Genomic DNA, 21567 nt, shown 5'->3' with positions numbered 1-21567 from the left:
GGGTTTTGGTAGTAGGGCGGAGGGCTACAGTGGTGGCTCCTGTAAGAAGCTTCAAGAAGCTTCCCCGGCTCCAAGTCACACCCACCTCTGGCAGGGACCCACACTGGAGCAGTCTGTGAAGCTGGAGGAGCCCCCTCCCCGCTACCAAAACCCCACCACACACAAACGCAACACATTTCACCCCTCACCTCTGGGAATCACATATTCAAGAATTATCATTAATATCCACATTCATCACACAATCTTCACAAACTTCACTCATGTCAACAAAAAAAATTACTTCCCCACACCAAAATTAGAATAACATCATCACAATACTGAACAAAAGTACACACTCCACCCCTTGTCCTTCCACCACAATTGCAACAACCTGAATTCCCATGATTATTCTGCTAACGCTGTTCAGTCCATGTTTTTCCCGTTACCTCTCCCAATTACTATCCTTATCTCAAATTTCTCATGCCCCATGTTGGGTCCCACAAAAGGACTGTCCTAGTTTAAGCCCAGAGGGCAACTGAGCACCATGCAGCTCACTCCTTTGCCCTCAGGGATGGGGAGGAGAAAATAAAGCAAAAGGCTCAGAGATTGAGACAAGGACAGGGAGGGATGACTATAGTCATGATTATAGTCACAGGCAAAAGTGTCCACTGGGGAAGAAAAAGAACATCCATTTAATTTAAACACCACCAACACTTAACAATCAGAGTAGGACAGTGAGAAATACAACCACATCTTAAAAACACCTTCCAACTACCCCTCCCTTCTTCCCAGGCTCAGCTTTGTTCCCAATTTGTCTACCTCCTACACTCTCAGCAGCCCAGGAGGGCAGGGGATGGGGGTTGTGGTCAGTTCATCATCCGTAGCCTCTGCCACTTCTTCCTCCTTAGGGAGAGGACTCTTCACACTCTTCCCCTGCTCCAGTGTGGGGTACCTCTCATGGGAGACAGTCCTCCACAAGCTTCCTCTGACACAAGTCCTTCCCACAGGCTAAAGCTCTCCACGAGCTGCTCCAGTGTGGGTCCCTGCCGCAGGCTGCAGTCCTCCCAGCAACAGACTGCTCCAGCTTGAGTTTCCCTCAGAGTCCTGGCCTTCTTCAGGCGCAGTCACCTGCTCTGGTGTGGGTCCTCCGCAGGCTTCAGGTGGGCATCTGCTCCACTGTGGACCTCCACGGGCTGCAAGAGGACAGCCTGCCCTCTCACTGTGGGCTGCAGGGGAGTGTCTGCTACAGTGCACCTCCACCCTCCTCCTCCTTCTTTCTTCCACTGACCTTGGTGTTTGCATAAGCATTTCCCTCACAACCCCTCCTTTCAGGTTCCCCTTCTTAAATATGTTATCATAGAGGTGCAGCCACTGTTGTTAATTGGCCTGGCCTTGGCCAGAGGTGGGTGTGACTTGGAGCCAGGGGAGCTTCTTGAAGCTTCTCACAGGAGCCACCGCTGTAGCCCTCTGCCCTGCTACCAAAACCCCACCACACACAAACCCAACACACTGTCTGAACCTCTGCTAAATTCTTGTACTGGGTCTGGCTGGGGTGAAGTTAACTCTCTTCCCAGCAGTCCCTGTGGTGCTGTGTTCTGGATTTGTGGCTAAAATGGTATTGGTGACACAGCAATGTTTTGGCTGTTGCTGAACAGGGCTTACACAGCATCAAGGCTTTCCTCTTTGTTTCCCACTCTGCCCCCTCAACGAGTGGGCAGGCAGTGGGAAAGACATTGGGAGGGGACACAGTTGGGACAGCTGACCTGAACTGACCAAAGGCATATTCCATACCACACAACATCATGCTCAATCAGCAAAGTCATCAGCAATAAAGACTGAAGTAAAGGAAGAAGAAGGAAGGGTTTTGGTTTCCAAGGTGGCCATTGTTTGGAGAACAGCTGGGCATCTGTCTGCCAGTGGGAGATGGTGTGTGATTGCTTTTGTTTTTCTTAGGGTTTCCCCCCTGACCTTTTCTTCATTGATTAAACTGTCTTTATCTCCACCCACAAATTTTCTCACTTTTGTTTTTCCTATTTTCTCCCCTGTCCTACTGGAGGTGATGGTGGTGAGCAAGCGGCTGTGTGGGTGCTTGACTGCTGGCTGGATTCAACCCACCACCCTTCTCCATCCTGGACGTGTGCTTATTTGCTGTCTGCCAAGTCTGAGACATCTTCTTGGACTTCAGAATCACAGCCAGTAACAGAGAATAACTGCAGAGCAATTCTTGGAGAACGCTGCCTCTCTTCCCTTTGCGGCCATACCATCCTGCATGGTACATTGCAGTCAAGGCTCCACCTTGGAGGAGAGGAGCAATGCTCCACACAGGCGGTCTTCCCCTTGCAGTTCATGTAACCCACCACAGGGAGACAGCTGCAATACGTCTCTGAAAAAGAAACGGGCAGAAAATGTCAGGCTGAGGAGTTTGTATGGAAACTATTACACATCACTGTGCAGAGATTTAGCTGCTGTGGACTTGCCCTTTTCTGAAGCAATGAGTTTGGCTGCTGCAGGCTGAAGCTCATAAGCAGCTTTTACCTCTGGCCGGTTCATGGACCTTGGACTGGGTTGGGAGGGGGCCTGTTAGCAAGAGCATCGCTGCCCTTATTGCAAATGAAAGCAACTGTGGAATGAAGGATGCAATACGTTGTAGAGAGACAAGGGTCCTATGTTAAGGTAGCTCTACACCGTGTTGCAGAACTGGATTTTTTTTCCTGCTTTTGCTATAGCTTTCCTGGCCAAGGCAGGGAATTTCACTTGAACAGTGCTTTGCATTGGTACCCCTGAATGTCTGAGCTTCATTTTGTGGGAGCTTGATCTGAGATCCAGACTGGGAAAGTACCTGGATCTGAAATCAGTAAGTTCCTTAACAGTACACAGTACTAACCAGCCTCACACCAGACCCCTGAGGTTAGCTTCCACTTCTGAGCTGTGCTCCATGTTCCCATGTGTGAAACAGGGCTGATAAATACCCCACTTCTCGCAGGGGTGTTGTGAAGAACCATGAAGAACAGCAGAGGGTACCCTTGAGGAAATTAAAAATTCAGACTCTTTAAAGCAGATAAATAAACTGGGGGAACACACACACAGGAGGTCTGAAAATACTCTGGCAGTGAGTGGTGGTGATTCCTGAAATGATGTTGGGTATGTGTACTGAATGAGACAAGGTCCATGAACTTGTGGCTGAAGTATGTAGTGTTATGAATGAGCACAAAGGGACCAAATGAAGATTGAAGATACCATTTTATTTTTGGTACTTCCTAATTCTGCATACCTGACTGCATTCAAGCAAATGTCTCTTAGAGCAGTTTATTGGATGCAAATGACTTTAAAATTTTCAGTAATAGCCAGCCTTCCCTTCCCCTGTGGAAGGATTTGCAATTAAAATCTCTGATACTTACCTGCTGTTAGGGCACCAGTGAGATTCTCTATCCAGCCATTCAGCTGCTCATCCTCTTCAAATGTAGGAATTTATATCCCCTGGGCACCCCCCCCTTCCACAGTTGGCATAAGCAAGCCCTGGCCAGGAGCAGGAGCCTCCCAGCACCAGGTGTGCCCCAGCAGAATGCGATCTCCACACAGCATGGGTCCTTGGTGACTGCCACCAACAGCCCTATGACAGGGATGTCAGCCACAAGTTTCTCCATGCTCTGTGGGTGCCTAAAGGTGATTGAGAGTCTACAGAGTATGTTTTAATTTACTAATGGGAGAACAGACCATTCCCAAAGTGCCCAGTAACCCACTTACGTGTGGGAGTTTGCACCTGAAAATAGGACTTTGAGCATGAGCCCCGTAAGTACTCTAACCACAGGTGGCACAGGGCATCCTGCCTGGCATGGTGAGATTTGGCTGACCCCATTTAGGAGGTTTCACACAGTCTGTGGGGCAGCTTGGTGGGGTAGCACCGTGCAGCCTGAGGCACAGAGAGATGGGAAAGAGGGAAGGGAAGGGAAGGGAAGGGAAGGGAAGGGAAGGGAAGGGAAGGGAAGGGAAGGGAAGGGAAGGGAAGGGAAGGGAAGGGAAGGGAAGGGAAGGGAAGGGAAGGGAAGGGAAGGGAAGGGAAGGATGTAAGAGAGTGGAGAGAGGGAAAAGTATATTTGCTGTATACTAAAGCAGACAAACTGGATGGCAGAAGAAATGCATTAACTACATGTTCCCAAGGGCTTGGAACACAGAGTCTCTGCTAATAGTTTTCATACTTTGTAAGATTATTTTAAAAAAGCAAAGGAAAAGAAGGCAAGCTTCTGGCTATATGAAGCAAAATAAACTAAATATGAGGCTTCTTAATTATCTGGAGGATTAATATTATTTACTCTGAGTACAGCTCACACATTTGGAGGTAGTCACTATGTAAGCTCATGGGAGCAGCTTCACCGTGCTCATTGGAGGGCAGGACAAGTGCCTGGCCACTGGTGGGGGCTGCCCTGCTTGGTACGGCTGCTGCCTGCAGTTATTAGGATGTGAAATACAGTTCTGAGGTCAGCTGCTGGCTCAACACTAAGCAGCTTTCAGTGATTATATACGACGAGCATAAGCCTGGTGCGCCTAGATCAAACACTGAGAAGTTTACACAGTCACCATCCACTCTCCCTTCTACTGTGAGGGTACCCTTGCACTCGCACAGTGTGGGCTTTGGAGGCTTCCTGCAGTCTTCCTATCCCCTTGGCAACTAGGCTTTATTTTTATTTGTTTTTATTTATTTTTCTATTTATTCCCAGGATTGAAAGCTCTGCCACATGCTTCTCTTTGCTCTGAGTAACCCCAAACACAGAAGAGCCAGGAATAACTCCTTTGCTGCACTGTCAGTGCTTGATACAGTGACTTCTTTCATCTACTGGATGAAGCAATCAAAGGTGACAGAAACGCAGCGAGCCAGGTAGATGGTGTCAGAGGGAAAAGCAACATCTGAAAGACTGTCACAATTCAGGTAACCTCCAGCAGTCAATGTGCATTTCAGAAAGCACTCTGTGCTGGGGGTCTCTGCCCAGGGCCATCGATGGCTCCCACCATCCCCCAGCAGAGCTGGCTCCCCCTGCCCACCTGCTGCCGATGCCACTATCCAGGGCTCCCACACTGCTTCAGCTGCAAGAAATTACAATAAGCATTGGCCCAAACTCTTCAGTGTCCAGATCCAGAAAGACTTCAGTAGTCTACAATAGGCAGGACATAGGCACCTTATCCTGCTCTTACCCTGAAAGGTTGTAGACACCTGTGCCTATTAAGTGTTCAAAATGAGCTATTGCACATGCCCAGAGCTGTCACTATCACAGAAAGCATCTCCCATGCAAGCTCATTTGTGCTTTTTTTATCATTTTAGATGTTGATACATAGCAGAAAACCTGGTGTCTGTAACCTCTGTGGCATGAAAGAGGCTGGGTTCACTCTTTTTAATGAGACTATCCTACTCACCACACTGTAGACCAGGTTGAATCTGTTCCACTTGGCAGCAAGCAGTAGCTGAGGCTTGGATCCAGGCACTCTCCTCAGAGTCACTTCTGGCCCTTCTGCATGGAAGCATCACCAGAACAAACGCAGGACCAGCTGCAGGACTTTTCTCTCAGGTGAGCACCTAAAGCACCAAGCTGGACAGGCACATATCCCAGCCTAATAGGTTTGTATGCTTTGCTGAACAGCAGCCCAAGTGTGGTGTAATGGGGAAAACTCCCCTCTGGACTGACTGGACGTGGAAATGAGAGGTTGAAGTTCTCTGTGAACACTTACTAGAGAAAAGTAGGGTAGGAACAGCATCACCACGCTGTTTGAAAAATTAGGCACTTTTCTGCTGTGGAGAACAGCTTCAGCACTTCTCCCTGGGAGGTTCAAAGATATAAACTGCAATCACACCTAGGCCCCTGCCTCCAGGTTGCTGGATACCTGTGTGTCTGAGCTGTACAAGATTTCAGCATACCCCAGGCACTGCCCATCTCCCTCTTTAGCATCCTGGCTGATTTCCTAACCTGGTGCTGCAGGCAACTGGGATGGAAAAAGTGGACTCCTACTGCCCCCTCACTCCAGTGCCTACACTACATCTGGTTAGCCTTGCATTGAAGCAAAGGGAAGAACTGATAAGGATGAAAAAAGTCTTTTTTTTTCATCCCTATCAGATAGGGATAACAGTATACTTTTCTTACAGATCAGTTCCCAAGTGCTTGTGAGTGTCTACAACATGAACTACTACCATTTCCTTGAATGAGCACAGAATGCAGGGAAGCAGGCTTTATAGGAGTGATGCACAACAGAGTCGCTACTTTTGTGGGGCAAGAGCTGTGCTGAGGTTTTGACTGTTTTAATTTCAAATCTTGCTCTGCAGAAGAAAAGAAATTTTCAAAGTGCTCACAGGACTTCAACCTTTCACTTCTGCCTCCCAGAGGACTATGGTGGGCCAGATGGGAGTTTTCTCTTCCCCATGCTGCTGCACTAAAGCTGACGTTCAGTAGAGAACTTGATGGCTCTCCTTTTTTAAAGGGGTTTAAATGCTGGAATCAAGTCACCAGTGAGGCAAGTTATTTTTCTATGCATTCCCTTTAAATATGCATTTACTCCATCTGAAGCCTTCATTTAGCTTCTGTAATAGAGACAAGCCTTTGGGAACTAGTCTTTCCTGGAAAATGAAGTCAATGCATCAAGTCAGCTGGTAACTTTGCAAAGGTGCTGTCTCAGATAAGGGCTTGCGTGAACTGTGTCACAGCTACGTAACTACTACGTTTTACAGAGCTGAGTTTTAAGGTAGTTTGGGCATTCTTAGCTCTTAGCAACCCAGTTAACTAGTATATGGAAGCAAGATTAATTTTTATTAGCTTGAAGTATCATATTTTATTCAAGTGATAAGAAATATCATAATACATTATGCATCTGCCAGTTATATTCCATTTTAGTTGGTTCCAAAACCTAAGCAGTAAATGAGTAAGACAGTTTATCTAGTTAAACTTAAAAAACAGCATTCCACACAACCAGTACTGGAGATGTCAACCGTATAGTAATTCCAGCATTATGTTGTTATGGCTTTCCAGAAAGTCATAAAGTTAACAAATTAGAACACATCAAGAGCCATTTTCCAAAGGTTTATTGAAGTAGCGACAGGTTGCTCATACTGTGCTGGAAAAAGCAGTTTTATTGAATTCAGATACTTAAAAACAGTATTGCAGCACAAGATATTGCTATTTGTAAACTAGACTCCATTGTAAACTCTAATCCTTCAGGGAGAGTCAGTTTGCAAGATCTAAGACCTATTTCCTAGCATAATAATCTTGCGCTCATGGAAAAACTGCAGAAAGGCACTTGAAAGCTGTTTCTTCCTTTAAGACATGGACTTTTTAAATCTTGCTGGTAAGAATTTCTCCTGCATTAATAGGTAGGTATGCATCTTCACTTCAGCTTTACTCCAAGTCATCATGATGCTGGGAAGTTTCATTAATAACCTGTTGAAAAAGAGACACTTGCATTAAGTTTTAGCAGTAAGATTGTGGCTTTTTTATAGTTAAAATTGGAACATCCAGTATTGCAGAAATGTGAGCAGATGGGTATCAACTCTCTCTTACAAATGAGAAGTTCTAGTTGGTAAATAGTGCGCAGAAACCATTTAAGCTTTGCTGACTTAGTCTGAAAACAGTGTCTTGTCCCAAACAGGTACCTCTGTTTACTGCCACATGTTTTCCTCAGGTGATGTGAGAAATCTTTTGAGAATTTGCTAACTCAGCTGAACTTAAATACTCCCTACACAGGTAACCGCCAGCCACTTAAGGTTTTACTATCAGAAGAATTTTGTGATTGTTTCCACAGAAGTCTGTTTGCTACATCTGTATGTTCAGCCATGCAACTCAGACTGCCAGATACTGTTCAAAACTGAAGAGCATTTTAAGGTAACCAGCTGTGATAGAAATAAAATCAAAGTTACCACCAACCTGTCCATCTCTAGTTTCGACGGTCTTAATTAGAAGTGTCCTCTTTGAGTGAGTGTCAACCATTGGCTGAGACTCAATGTTGGTTTCTGCAGAAGAAAATGTATTATTACCAATAGTCTAGATGAAGTGTCTCCTCAAAAAAATGAAGTGTAACAGATTTTAGTGTCTACTTTCAGAATTCCAATTTAGTATATGAAGAAGTCTCCTGTTCTGAATAAGCCACTATTCTCCCTTTTCTCCCTGGTCCTCTTAAAGCACCTTCAGCAGGCATACAAACAAATCACTCACTACATACTGGTATTTAAAAATATCTGTGCACAGGAACAAAGTAGCTCCTCCCATCCAAGGTTAATTGCAAGTATTGCAGTTATATCTAAGGAAAACATTTACACACAACTGCTTTTATACAAGTTCAAATACACGAGTAAAAGGAACTATCCAGAACCCTTTTGCTAATGATAGAACTGTCTAAACTGAAGTAGCAGAAGCAGCTTACCTCTCAGATTCAAAGAAGCAAAGGTTGGAATAGGCATGTTAATCCTGAAAGAAAAGAAGAAATGGATAAAATCAGACATGGGTATAGACCGTCTTCTAGTAATTGCTGTTTAGAAAAGTGTCTGCGTGTAATTTTTTTACCTGCTCTCTTCACCCTCCAGCAGTTTTCTGTAGGTGGCAATCTCGATATCAAGAGCCATCTTTACATTCAGCAGGTCCTGGTACTCGCGGAGATGGCGAGCCATTTCTTCCTTCATGTTCTGAATCTCATCCTGCAGACGGCCAATAGTGTCTTGGTAGTTAGCAGCTTCAACAGCAAAATTCTCCTCCATTTCACGCATTTGGCGCTCCAGGGATTCATTCTGGAAGAGAATAATGAAGTCAAGCACTGCTGCAGTTCAGCCACTCTTCCTCACCCTCAAGGCCCCTCAAATTTTTAAAAAAGGGAAGTTATGTTAGCATCCTTTCTGAAAATGCCCAGACATGTCCCGAATTTGTCACCTCCTTTTCTTCCCCTTGCAAAGTCTCAGTGGGTTACTCTGTTACTTGATCTGAGGTGTGCAATGTATTTGTTCTACCAGGTGCCAAAATAATCCCTTACAGTAAGACCAACACATGCAGTAGAAGTCAGCATGCAGACAGTCCTCAGTGAAGGGATTTGCAGGTGTACTACACACAGTTAAATCCATTTCAAGCCAGCCTTTAAGGCAGTCAGGTTTTAGTAACAGCAGGATTTGCACCTCCTTTCGACTGCTCCGCCAGCTTTTTTTATACCTTCAGCTGTACCTGACAGACAAGCCATAAACACTTTCTTTGAAAGTGTTACATAAACAGTGAATATTATAGCAAGAGAATGGACTCATAGTTTATAGTTTAAGTAAGACTAGCTCAGTATACCAATCTAACCAGTGCACTGTAGTGCATGCAGCCAAATTGAGTCTATAGCATCCTTTTCAAAAAGTACTAATATGCTGTTTTATTGCATGGGAGATCAGCCACATTCGCATCTGTATCAACAATTAAACTGCAGTGCAGTGCTTAAAGCTGCAAAGTGAAGAATGTCCCAACAACTGCCATCTTCTACTTACGCTTCCCTTAAGGGCATCCACTTCGCAGGTGAGAGACTGAATCTGTCTGCGGTATTCATTAGCTTCTTGTTTGGCCTGGCGCAGGGCATCATTGTTTCTGTTAGCAGCTTCAGAGAGATCTGCAAACTGGAAATCCCCAGTTTTGTTAGCGTAACACTTCAACAGAAATGGTATAACAGACTTTTTTTAGACACAGGCAACTGAAGCCATGACAAGCCTTAACACCTGAAACATTTAAATATTAGCACTGCTCTTAAAATGCCTTTCTATTTCTAATTGTTAAACTAGAATTCATAGTTAAACCTTTCTTATTTGTTTCCCCACCCTGTATGTTTCCCATCTTTTCATCATTTTTTCATCCATTCGTTCACTCCTTTCTCCAGTATTTCAGCCAACATCTGCTTTCAGGTACAAGCACAGGAAAGACTCCAAGTATGAATCCATTATTTTGATGCCATAGTTATGGCACAAAATAATGTTTTCAGCTGTACTCTTTCCAGACTAGGAGTTTAAAGAAGACCCTGTACCATGGCTGTGTTCATGTTCAGCAGAGAGACAGAGGAAAGCTGTTATGTTCAGTTAGTTCAAGTACCCAATAGATCTGAACAGATTTTACTTACTTTGGACTTGTACCACTCTTCAGCTTCCTGAAGATTCTTAGCAGCAACGCTTTCATACTGTTGGCGAACGTCACGCAGGGCAGCAGTAAGATCAGGCTTAGAAACATCCATATCAATTTGGATGTGCTGTTCCTGGAGTTGGGCCTGCAGTTCTCGGATTTCCTTAGAGAGAAGCAGACACTCAGTGTTACTACACACAACATACAGAACATATGCGGGTCGGGACTCTGGGCCAGAATCAGTGAAGAGCTTACTTGCTCGTTAGACTGTCAGCATCTAATCATAGACCTCATTATTCAGCTTACCTCATCATGAAGCTTCTTCAAGAAGACAATCTCCTCTTGCAGGGACTCAACTTTGCGCTCAAGATCAAGACGTGCCAGGGAAGCATTGTCAACATCCTGACCAGAGAGAAGAACGATTAGCAATCTTACAAACTGATGCAGAGAAGTTTTCTATGGCTAGTTCACTAGCATACAGACTGATGCTACATTTGAACTTTTTGGCAAGACAATATGAAATCAAGAGCTGTGAAAAACCTCTTTTGGCCACCTCCTACCCCAGCCTCAGAGACCACTATACACACGTTTATTGTGATTTTGGGGAACTATACAGCATATGTAGCTTACTTCATCTTTGCCAACATATGGCTGAGCATGGTCAAGAGCACACAGATCACGGTGGGTGTAAACCCTGCTTGAAGATAAAGCAGGTACTTGGGCCAGAAGCCAGCTATAAGATCTTTTAGCTTGACTACACTGAAAAAGAGTTAGTCTTTCAATTTGCAATCTTCCATTTTTTCCAGCGGGGCTTCAAAGTGCAACCCACATGCCTGCATGCCTATCAGTGGGCTTAATTTCTTGTTTACTTCTTATGGACTCCTTGGTGATTGGCTACAGATCCCTCTGGGTCCACAAACCACAGCTTAAAAGCATACTATTAAAGCTAGTGAGGTATGTATAGGAATTGCAAGCATTTACTTCTCCAAGCAGTTCAACAGATCTCCCTTGAAAAGAAGGTATGAGCATAAATGCAAATGGAGTCATCATTGCCTACACCCTCACAGCAGCTGGCAAAGACTCCACCTTTTGCTGGACAGAGATAGTCTTAATCAACAGCAAAAATTCATTTAAGGCATAACAGAAGATATGCCATGGGAGCAGCCTGAATTAGTTCAAAAACATACTTAAGACTAAACATTGATTGGTAACTTCTTGCATTTCAAATGTGCAAGACAATTAGTTTGCAAAGGGGACGATTGTTCCTTTCCTACTGGTTAGATACACAGTTGCATGCTTATGTTCACATGGCATCAACGTATCAGGTTTTCACAGCTTACTCTAAAGCTATTTTGGATTGCCCAAAGCATAAGCTTAGCAGCAGTTCTCACTATTATGGCACCTTTGAAACAACGAGTGTTTTCTTTAGACTCCTAGAAAGCCATTCCTTGGATCACTCTGACTTTGGGGTAAGGTTCTTGCTCCAGAAGAATTCGTCTGTTTTCTTTATCCAGCAGAACACCCCTTTGATGTGTTATTCCATAACTTCCCTATCAATTCCAGTTTTACACCCACACAGTTCACATCGTCTCTGTTTTTCAATTCAGAGAAAAAATTCCTTAATTCATTTATTCTCCTCCGCACAAAAAAACTGAAGATCATTCTGGAAGGAAATTACATGGCTATGACCCAACATGTTTACGCAATTAGACAGACATCCAAAGAGTTTCCAGTGGATTTTACAGAAATTTGTGTCGTGAAGAGTATTAAGTTGTTCAGGACAACTGAACACCTACAGGATTTTTAGGAGCTTATAATAAATTGAAAGTATCTTAAAATGAAGACACTTAGAAAATACGTTATGTATTTTATTATATATGTTATCATTAGTTTATCTGTATTTCCTAGATGTATGGAGAACCACATAAATAAGCTCCTTGTAGCCTGAGTGAACACAGTGAAAGGCATACATACATGCACCTGGATTACACACTGATTTTATCCTAGGAGATTCTGTAATGCCAGTCACATAGTATGCAGAGTTGAGTATCCATGTTTACTTCAGACAAACCTCATGTTAGCCAGGAGCAGACCTGTTAGTCATGTCATAGGTTCAGGACCTGTTCCTTGCTGCCAGAGTAGCTGGCAAAACTGCAGTCAAGAACTTTCTCACTAACTGTGATGTTTGTTTTGTTCCAGAGGAAAGAACTCCCTGAACCTTTAGGTTTAGTTTATGCAGTACACCCCTCCAGCATATGAGTACAATCACATCTTTGTTCAGAAGAATGAAATTAAAATTCAGTACATATGAGTTGAACAGTCTCTAAATCAGGTGGCTTTTGGAAATATAAAGTCTAAGTTCAAGTATTTGTTCACTTTCTTTTAAAATACTGGTATACAACTGCTGCATCAAGTAAAAAGTAAATTTGATGCTACATCAGAACAGTAAAGTATCTGCTAAAGTGTTCTGAATCTACATATACAACTTTCCAGTGCAAGAATATAATGGTTTAATAAAAAACTGTGCATTTCATTACAATGGAAAGCACAACAGGATGTTTCAACTTCAGCATTCTGTGAATTTAATTTCACTTGCAGAACAATACTTATACTGAAACAGATTTAGTTTTCAAATCTTGCATGTCAAACCTACATTTTCACAGTAAGGAAAAATTAGGTATTACCATTGTTCAAATCACACTAGCATGCACCAGTTATGTCATGAGCGGATTTAGTGTAGTGTTTCCACAGAAAATGATTTGCAATTCTTATGCATAAGCTATGATTTAGGAGGTTAAATGGATTCAGTTCTGACCGTTCCGCACACGCAGATCTGCTCAAGGCTGAGCTCCTGAACAACCCCTTTCCAGAGTGCAGGGAAGAGCTGGATAATGAATGTGGGATATGCACAAAGCCAAGTTCACTTAAAAGCCTAAAGCCTTCACGAAGTTTAATTGGTCTGAAATAGAGGTAGACATGCCCTGAAGTTCACCAATTAAGTCTGAAAGATCATTTAAGCCAGACTTAAGTCAAAGGATCCTTCAATTGATTTGAGCAATGAATCAGAATAGATTAAGTTCTCTGAAACTTAAATGCTTCTGCATGGAACTTCGCACTACGTTAAATTGGCTTAGCACTCAAAAAAACAGAAGCTCAAGTTAAGGCAGTATCTCAGACTGTTCTGTTTCAAACTTCTGTCCCCAGAATGCCAGCAGAGACTGAACTCCCAGACTCCAAATGGGAGCAGGTGTCTTGGTTTCCACACATTAACTCATGAAGACTCCTGCTCTCCTTCAGAGACTATAAATATACTGTAGTCAAAAGCCTTGCCCAGGGAAACACTGACAATCAAGTGATGATTTCCTGAACAGTGACATCTGCTACGCCTATGAAGAGCTCTGAGACGAAGTCAGCCTGTGGCCAGCTGTCTGGAGATAAAGGCAGTCACTTCCAGCTGGAACGCTAGCAATGCCGCTTTGCACCAGCAAGTTTAGGGAAGAGACCTTGTTTTGAGAACGCACATTCCTAAATATCTCCTAGTCCAAACAAGGCTTAATCCAAGTTGAAAGATGGCTTTGCACAAGTGAAAACCCGAGCTTAACGCTTTTTGAACGCTGTTTGCACAGTTGGCTCTGGCTGTCATGTACATTTTAATTTATCTGGGTAACATCATAGCATCCTACTGAGACTAAACTCTAAGGCAATTTGTTTCCTACGTTAACATCTTGTTTACAGAGGATTAAATTCTATGTTCTTAACGGACATCCTGAGGAGGCAAACTTGACTGTTCCAACCTTACCCCAAGGAACAAATTGTCTACTTCTTGTCAGCAAGCACCCATATGAAAAATTTTAAATTTTAAACTGTTGTCCAGTAAAGCACTGACCAAAGCGGCTCATTAAAAAGGAACTGCTTTGTATAAAAACCGGACCATATACAGGATAGACACTTTTTGCTAGAAATATGCCTGCACCATTACACATTTAGTAAGAATGCAGCCCACTGCGCCCTCCCCTCCGACACAAAGGGATCTATTATTTCAATCTGCTGCCACCACACTTGCCATAATGCCTGTATCTGCATTCCACGGTGAATCCCATAGAAACCATTAATACCCTTCAGCCAAGCGAGCAGATGGCCCCCTTTCACTTTTATTGGATCGGAAAGCGATTCCACGTCGGAGCGCTTTTTGTAAACCAGGCTAGACTTGGATAAAGCAAGACAATAGTTCCCCCCCCTCCCTTCAGACCGCAGCATCCCCCTAAAGAAAACAAGGAGCGTTTGCGTGAGAACCGCTGGAATTCCTTTGTGCGGGGAAAGCAAACTCCTGCAGCCCCGTCCTCCCGGCCCAGGCGCCGCCGCTACCTCGGGCTCTCGTTCCCTTCCCCCCGCAGCCCCCGCAAACCTGTCTGAAGGACTGCAGGGTGTTCTCGGCCTCCTCCCGCTGCAGCATCTCCTCCTGCAACCTGCAAGGGGTCAGAAACAGCGGTGAGGAGGGAGCGGGGGGACCCCCCTGATCCCTGCTCCCCTCCCCCCCCCCCCCGCCCCGCACAGCCGGGGATGCTCGGGGGCTGCCTCCGCCCCAGCGGGCAGGGCGGGCAGTGCGAGGTGCCGGCAGCCCGCCCCCCCCCCCCCGCCCTCCTCTCGCACACTCACTTCTCCCTCAGCCGCATGATGTCGTCGGCGAGGTTGTCCCGCTCCACTTCCACGCGTGCCTTGTCGTTGGTGAGCTGGTCCACCTGCCGGCGCAGCTCCCGCATCTCCTCCTCGTAGAGGTCGCCCAGGCGGGACGTGCCCTTGCCCTTGAGCTGCTCCAGCTCGGCCAGCAGGATCTTGTTCTGCTGCTCCAGGAAGCGCACTTTGTCGATATAGTTGGCGAAACGGTCATTGAGCTCCTGCAGCTCCACCTTCTCGTTGGTGCGGTTTGCCTTGAACTCCGTGTTGATGGCGTCGGCCAGGGAGAAGTCCACGGAGTCGTGGAGCCGCATGGGCGGCATGCTGCTCCGCAGCCGCACCGACGTCGCCTTGGTGGCGTACATGCCGCCGGGCGAGGCGGACACGTACCGGGCGGTGCTGGGCCGCAGCGAGCTGCCCAGCGAGTAGCGGCTGCTGGAGGTGATGTACCGGGTGCCGGTGCTGGGGCGGCTGCCCCCACCGAACATGCGGCGGTACGAGGAGTTCTTGGTGCTGATGCTCATGGCGGCGGCGGGCGGCGGCGTGGGCTTTGTAATCCGGGAGCGGAGCGGGGCGGCTCGAGAGCGCAGCGGGCGAAGAAGGGCGGCGGCCCCCGCCAGGGCCCCTTCTTATGGGGCGCCGCCGCCCGCCGCCGGGCCCGCCCCGCCGGGCCCGCCCCGCCAATCGTCGCCCCGCCCGCCGCCCGCCCCGCCAATCGCCGCGCCGCCCGCCGCCCGCCCCGCCAATCGCCGCGCCGCCCGCCGCCGCGCCTCGCCCCGCGGGGAGGGGGCGGTGGCCGCCGGGCCGGGAGGGGGGCGGGGGGCTGCCCGCCGCCGCCGCGGACACAAAGGCGGGTGTGCGGGGCGGCTCGGAGAGGAGCGCAGGCAGGGGCAGCACCCCTGCCCTCCCCGTTCGGCCCGATGTGGCTGAGCCCCGAGGGCCGGCGGATTTCTCCCCGGGGCTGCGGGGGCGGCGGCTGCAGACAGGGGCGCGGGGGGAACCCCAGCGCGGCCGCGGAGGGCGGCGGTGAGAGCAGCAGCGGCACCCTGGGCTCGGCGGGAGTGGGCGCTGGTCTGTCCCTTGACTCCCATGTCCCCCTCCGAGAGTCAGCGCCGGGAGCGCAGGGCGGGGCGGCAGGTCTGGTGTGCCACGGGGACAGGCAAAATACTCCAAGTAGCCAAGGGTGCATATATTAAGAAAACCTCCACGGGTACGATGTGTGTGTATATATATATATACACGTATCTATATACTTTTTTGAGAACCTGTTTCTTCTTTCTCAGCTTTCTGAAAGAGTGAGGTCAGGGAAGAGTGACGCTAACTATTCACAAAGGGCTGCCACGGTCCAAAATAAACGGGCAGAAAAATAATCTGTGTCTTCTTTAGCTGCCTCCCGTGGTAGCAATCTCAGCTCCTGCTTCTGTGCTGAAGACACACAGGCTAAATGTGTTTTCTCTGTACCTGGGTGAGCTACCTTACCTTACACAGGTAAGGCTTAATTCTGCCATTATTGTAACAAAGACCTCAGCAGTAACTATTCTTTAGTGTGGACAGTAGATTATTGAAATAGCTGCAATTATGATCTTGGTTGCAATCCTTCTAATAACCAAGTGGCAGGCTTGATTTTAACAAAGGCTTGTTTCTGCACCGTTGTACCCAAATGACTTTTCCTATTAATTTCAGTAGGCACATGATCAGAGTCTTAGGAAAGCACCTGGCAAAATGATAATAATTCATTAGATATGACCTGCAAATATCCTGTGTGTGTAGCATCAAAGGCCAGACAAAAATCCCAGTGTTTCAAGAGCAATTTTACTATCAAAATGGGGCTACCAGCGGTAGAGAAGAATGATGTAGGTAGTACAGGGCAATAACAATGGCATAAAATTTAACCTTAGACTGAGTAGCAGCAGATTGTTTTTGGTATGAATGCAGAAGTTGTTTAAGGGAGATAACAGAATCCCTGACATTTAGATAATTTATCACTTGAGTAGCCAAAGCACAAAGCATATTCTCTAATCCTGTACTGGCATGTCAGGTAAGGGACATCTTTTTCCTCTTTGCTATGGGAAGTGAATGATACAATGTAGAGGTATTATCTGTAATGTATTATTTCAGCACTTACGGGATGCAAAACTACCATTGATTTTCAATTTCTTTTAAATTGCAGTCCTGCAGAAGCAAACACCTTCACTGGAAATTCTGATAAACCTGAACACGAACAGTGGGCAGGAAGAAAGGTAATCTTCACACCCCAATTCACAATGAAGTCAGCTATTATACCTCAGGTATTGTACTTTACAAGGAAGAATCGGAGCCCATATGTTTTATTAAGGATATTTATTTTTTTGGTAAAGGAAACTGTACTTTAGTTTCATTGAGATGGCAACCAGAAGTGCAGGAATGTAGTTTGTATCTAAATGTAGGTCCTTGAGGTTTTAGTTTCCTTTATTCACTGAAGCTTAGTCAAGCAAATGAAGCTGACAAGGTTGAGCTACTGAAGTGCTTGCAGCGTAAGTCCCGGACTACAGCTCATTCCATTCACCCACTGAATAGGAGGCAGAGGTCACACGGCATTCCTGAGGCTAAGGGTACCCGCAGCCCAGCCTGGATGCTGTTGTGCTGTCCGGCCCTCTGAGAGCCCTTTATTTAAGCCATCAAGTTTGAGCTGTAAGCCTTTGTGAGCCCTGGCACAAAAGTACACACTGCTTCTGTGAGCAGGCAAAAAAGTAAAGCAGCACATAACCAACAGCCTCACAGATTAAAGATGCTTTACTCAGAAGTACTGATAGTTTTAGCAGATTGTTGGCTTTTTAAAGGTGCGCTGTGCCCAATCTCTTTTTCCTAACAGAGCACAACTTATTTATACTCCACAAGCACTTTAATGGCACACACATGCAACAGTCATCCTTCATTCAGAAACTGCTTTGCCCCTAAAATTCAGGGAAATGTTTGTTTTAGTAAATAAATATGACCCACTCCCCATGTTTCAAGTGTAATTTCCATATGTTTATGTCACTGCTGCCATATGTACTCTTGGCCACCTGCCTCATTGCTATTTCTCACTATGAAATTTTCCTAGAAATGTTCAGATATTGTCAGTTGTCAGGACTACAATAAACCTTTAAGTAAGTGACTTTTTCTGGTTGGGACTTACACAGATGCATAAATGGAGGAAGCTCTAAATTTCTTGTGAGGCTGTAATAAATTTAACGCACATTTGCATCCCAAACCCCAAAGGGGAACAAGAACTGGTCTTTTGAAAAGTGAAAAAATCTCCACAGTACTTGTCAGGAAAGACTCTGTATCTCAGTGTAGCCATAAAAATCATGGAGAGTGTACTTATTTGAATTGAAATGAAACCATAGTAATCAGCCTAATTTTAAGGAAAGTGCTATGGGACTCTTGGAGACTGTGGCTGGTCAGGATCTTGACCGCTTCGTACCTGAAGGACAGACAGCTACAGCATCACTAAACACCACATTGGGGATTATTCATAAACTATTGTTTGTCATCTGTGTTGTTTACTGAGATGCCTTCATTTGCATTTCCAGTATGCAGTCAGGCAGCTGCCTGGTCACTGTGTGATATGTCTTACCTCTACAGAGGTAGATCAGAGGTAAGGCAATGTCACTCTTAAAAAAGGAAATAGGTATTTCTATCGGGAGCCTTTCAGTTCACACTGCAAAATCTGGTTTGGCATTTTTTGGCTTTTTGACAGAGAACTGATTTATTGTTTCACTAACAAGAATGAGATACAGAATCAAGCCCTAGAAGTGTAGCAAAAAATACTGGATTGTTGTGTAACTTTCATTAACAGGGAAAATGGGTGTGCACAGGGAAAGGGTATAGATGCCTGAACGGCTTTATACTGAAAGTCTGTTACACTAAAAATGAAAAGGTCCTCATAACAGTCAGAATTTTTCTGATTTTCTTGCACAAATATCTGCTGGTCTGAAAACACCACTGAAAAGACTGGCATTCACATTTTTTTGATTTGCCATTTCATTTAAATAGTAAGAAACTAGAAAAATTTAGTCCAAATATTGAATGTGCTTTCCAGCTATTCTAGATCTTGACTAAACAGATGTGAATGCTTTCATTAATCAGATGTATGCACTTTTAGTAAAGTTTCTGCTTCCAGGAGGTATAAAATGACCCATAAATATTAAAAACCAAGGGAAAACATCCTGCTATGCAAATGCAATCACTTTTGTTGTCAGTACCATACAGCAACCTTAAGTCCCGGCATGCATGGGGCTGTAGAGACATTCCTTCATACTTCCCCTGCTCCATGAATATTGAACAAACTCCAGGCAAAAGGGATCTGCTTTAACATGAGGATACGAAAGACTCTTACCATACTACAGCAAACTGAATAGGGACTCTCTGTACTGCTCAGCCACAGCAAGTGCTGTGGCCTATTGCTTGAGTGAGTGCTCTACCTTTTAGTCCAAAAGAGTACTTCCTCCTTCAGCTGTGGTCTGAAAAGACTAAGACTGCTATGGTTTTGAAAACAGAAAGGTTCCTGTTTCCAAAAAACTGATTCTGGCTGTAAATCTTCAGCTGGGGTTGTCCCCCACTTTAGCTGGGAGCTAAGTGTAAGGAGGAGCCCCCAAGAAAGGCCAGTGCATCCAGGGAAGAGCTGATTTTTCTGAACCCAGAGAATACATCTCCCTGCACGCTGCCTGGGAGAAGATGATTTGGGTATTTGAATACCACTGGGCTGCAGAACATCTAAACGTCCAGGCACTGAAGTCTCCCCTTGTGAGTAACTTTCTTGACTAATTATGGTCTTAAGAAAGAAATTGGCAAATTCTTTTATGAAATCTATTTTTAAAAAGATGTTGCCTACAGTCGTTGCCAGTGTTGCAAAGCATATCAAACTGGTGTGACTAGCTGCTGATTTTTTCAAGGAAATGACTAGGCTCTATACTCAAAACTAACCAAGTCTCTCTGCAATATTATATTTTAATGTAAAATGAACTATATGAAACTGGCGGGGGTTTCATCACTAGGGAAGTGTTTTGAACATGACTCATGCCAGCCAGTTGCATGACTTCCATTTCCAAAAATTATTATTGTCGTGCAAAAAGTTCCCCTCTACTATGGTTTCTAATTGCCAGAATAGGACATTTTATGTATCAAAATACGATGATTCTGTACCAATTCGGGTACTCATTTTCAAAGCCAGTACAGCCCTCTGCCTCGAGTGCCATGATTGTCTCAAACACCATGCACAGTTCTAGCAACCCAGACAAGCGAAAGAGAAGTTTTTCAGCTCTGTCATAGGTATAACAATTTATTTAATCCATCCCTTAAACAAAAAAATGGATGACAACCTGTATACTCCATCTGTCTCAGTAGTAATACACTGACTGCTGAATGTCAACAATACCTTTAGCAATGACTGGGACATAAAGGACAAGAGGTTTGGCGTGGTTTGAGGCTCGATGCTCAACCTGAAACTCTTTAAGCAGAACTAATTCCTGAATGCACAGAGTCCCTCAGTCTTGGTTTGGGTGCCCAAAAATAGATAATTTGAAATTTTAGCTCTCTGCTGTCCTTGTTTCATGAAATTTCTATTTTGCCAACTACCAAGGAACTGTTCGAGGATCATGACAGGCACTTTATAAACACCATTTAACTTAAATATCAGATAAATGATTTTAATTTATAGTCAGCTTAAGCTTTCAGTAGGATCTACATAAAATGTTATATAACGTGCGGCTTCATTCTGTCCTTTGCCACATTGCTGACTTCGCTATCGTGACCTTGCTGTCAAGAACAGTGCCCAGTTGCTATCCCCGCAGTAAGCTGTTGGCACAGGTAGAAGTCAACAGCGTGGATGAACATTCATTTGTTGCATTACAATGGGAAGCCATAATATTAATCTGTCTGTGATCACTGGTTCAAATTTTGAGACTGCAAACCTTTTCAAAGATGAGTCATCCATCCATCCATTCTCTCTTTTGGAAAAAGCTGAAAGAAGTGATTCTAGCATGTCATTAATGAACCCTTTCAGTTAGACATTTACTACTTCTTTTTGGCCAAGGTTTTTTAAAGCAAACTGCTTAAAGAGCTCCTCCAGCCAAAAAACAATTAATTTTGAGGAGTGATTTCATTCTTCTCTCTCCCCCAGTTCCATCACTTACACAAAGCATAAATAGCATAATGTTTTCTTGCCATGATATACCAGGAAATGATGATGTTCTTTCTGAGGAAGAGGCAGGACACAGCAATGGAATTGTTAATTGCATGCAGCAATTGTTCCATTCTTCCTTTGAGATGCCCAGGACAAGCAGAACACTACTAGCTCCTCGAGGGCCAAGTTTTTAGTCTATTTCTCAGTCCAAGTTCTTGTGCCAAATCCTTGGTTCCAATGAGACTCATAAACTGAGCGTACATTGTGTTAGCCATTCTGGGATTAGTTGGCTCCTTACAAAGGGAAGAGGCGGTGGTGCACACACCCCAAAGCTGAGAAGGCTGAGTTTCTAAGAAGACGAGACTGGTTTTACATGCCAGCTCTATGCCTAATTTTCAAGCATAAACATATTCTGTCCAGTTGGGATTGAGGAGGCAAGACGATCCAGATTTAAGCTGATAGTATGCATAAAATAGTGGGCTACAGGGAATGGAGTGGAAAACTTATTAAGTATGTGTAGAGCAGATGGTGCATATGGCTGGAGAAGGAAACAAGCAAATATCTGGAGGAGTGGAGGCATCCATATTTTCTCAGGTGGAAAGGTGTCCTGCTTCCCATTACAAAAACAAATTCACTATCTGCCTGAAATTTTCCTTGAGAATTTGGTCT

At 44.9% G+C, this 21567-nt stretch overlaps 2 protein-coding genes and 1 long non-coding RNA gene across 3 annotated transcripts in view; 1 reads left to right on the top strand and 2 right to left on the bottom strand.

The window, feature by feature from the left end:
* Positions 1-650: 650 nt before the first annotated feature.
* LOC141942314 (uncharacterized) lies at positions 651-5488 on the bottom strand. The gene is made up of 2 exons (XR_012628601.1): positions 5386-5488; positions 651-2362 (listed from the first exon to the last, which is right to left on the bottom strand). It is a non-coding gene; the product is annotated as an uncharacterized LOC141942314 (long non-coding RNA).
* Positions 5489-7022: 1534 nt separating this feature from the next.
* VIM (vimentin) lies at positions 7023-15366 on the bottom strand. Its single transcript, XM_074865269.1, has 9 exons — positions 14736-15366; positions 14485-14545; positions 10386-10481; positions 10081-10242; positions 9461-9586; positions 8514-8734; positions 8374-8417; positions 7878-7963; positions 7023-7394 (listed from the first exon to the last, which is right to left on the bottom strand). Exons 1-9 carry the CDS (start codon positions 15275-15277, stop codon positions 7353-7355), a joined length of 1380 nt encoding a protein of 459 aa, XP_074721370.1. The 5' UTR covers positions 15278-15366; the 3' UTR covers positions 7023-7352.
* Positions 15367-15739: 373 nt separating this feature from the next.
* The window catches only part of TRDMT1 (tRNA aspartic acid methyltransferase 1), a 52028-nt gene continuing 46200 nt past the window's right edge, over positions 15740-21567 (top strand). Inside the window, exons 1-2 of the mRNA XM_074865253.1 lie at positions 15740-15963; positions 16924-16993. The gene's annotated coding sequence lies outside the window, so the exon portion shown is untranslated. The remainder of the gene's footprint in view (positions 15964-16923; positions 16994-21567) is intronic.

Source organism: Strix uralensis, chromosome 1 (assembly GCF_047716275.1).
Source record: "Strix uralensis isolate ZFMK-TIS-50842 chromosome 1, bStrUra1, whole genome shotgun sequence".
Taxonomy (NCBI): Eukaryota; Metazoa; Chordata; class Aves; order Strigiformes; family Strigidae; genus Strix; species Strix uralensis.
Note: the sequence above shows the minus strand (reverse complement) of the source record. Positions and strands in the feature narration are given on the sequence as shown.

Excerpts from the sequence above, each read along its gene's own strand:
- VIM (XM_074865269.1), bottom strand. The coding sequence starts at position 15,277 with ATGAGCATCAGCACCAAGAACTCCTCGTACCGCCGCATGTTCGGTGGG. Across the intron at positions 10,243-10,385 it reads TGAAGAAGCTTCATGATGAG|GAAATCCGAGAACTGCAGGC; the intron begins GTAAGCTGAATA and ends CTTCTCTCTAAG. Across the intron at positions 9,587-10,080 it reads AAGAGTGGTACAAGTCCAAA|TTTGCAGATCTCTCTGAAGC; the intron begins GTAAGTAAAATC and ends GGGGATTTCCAG.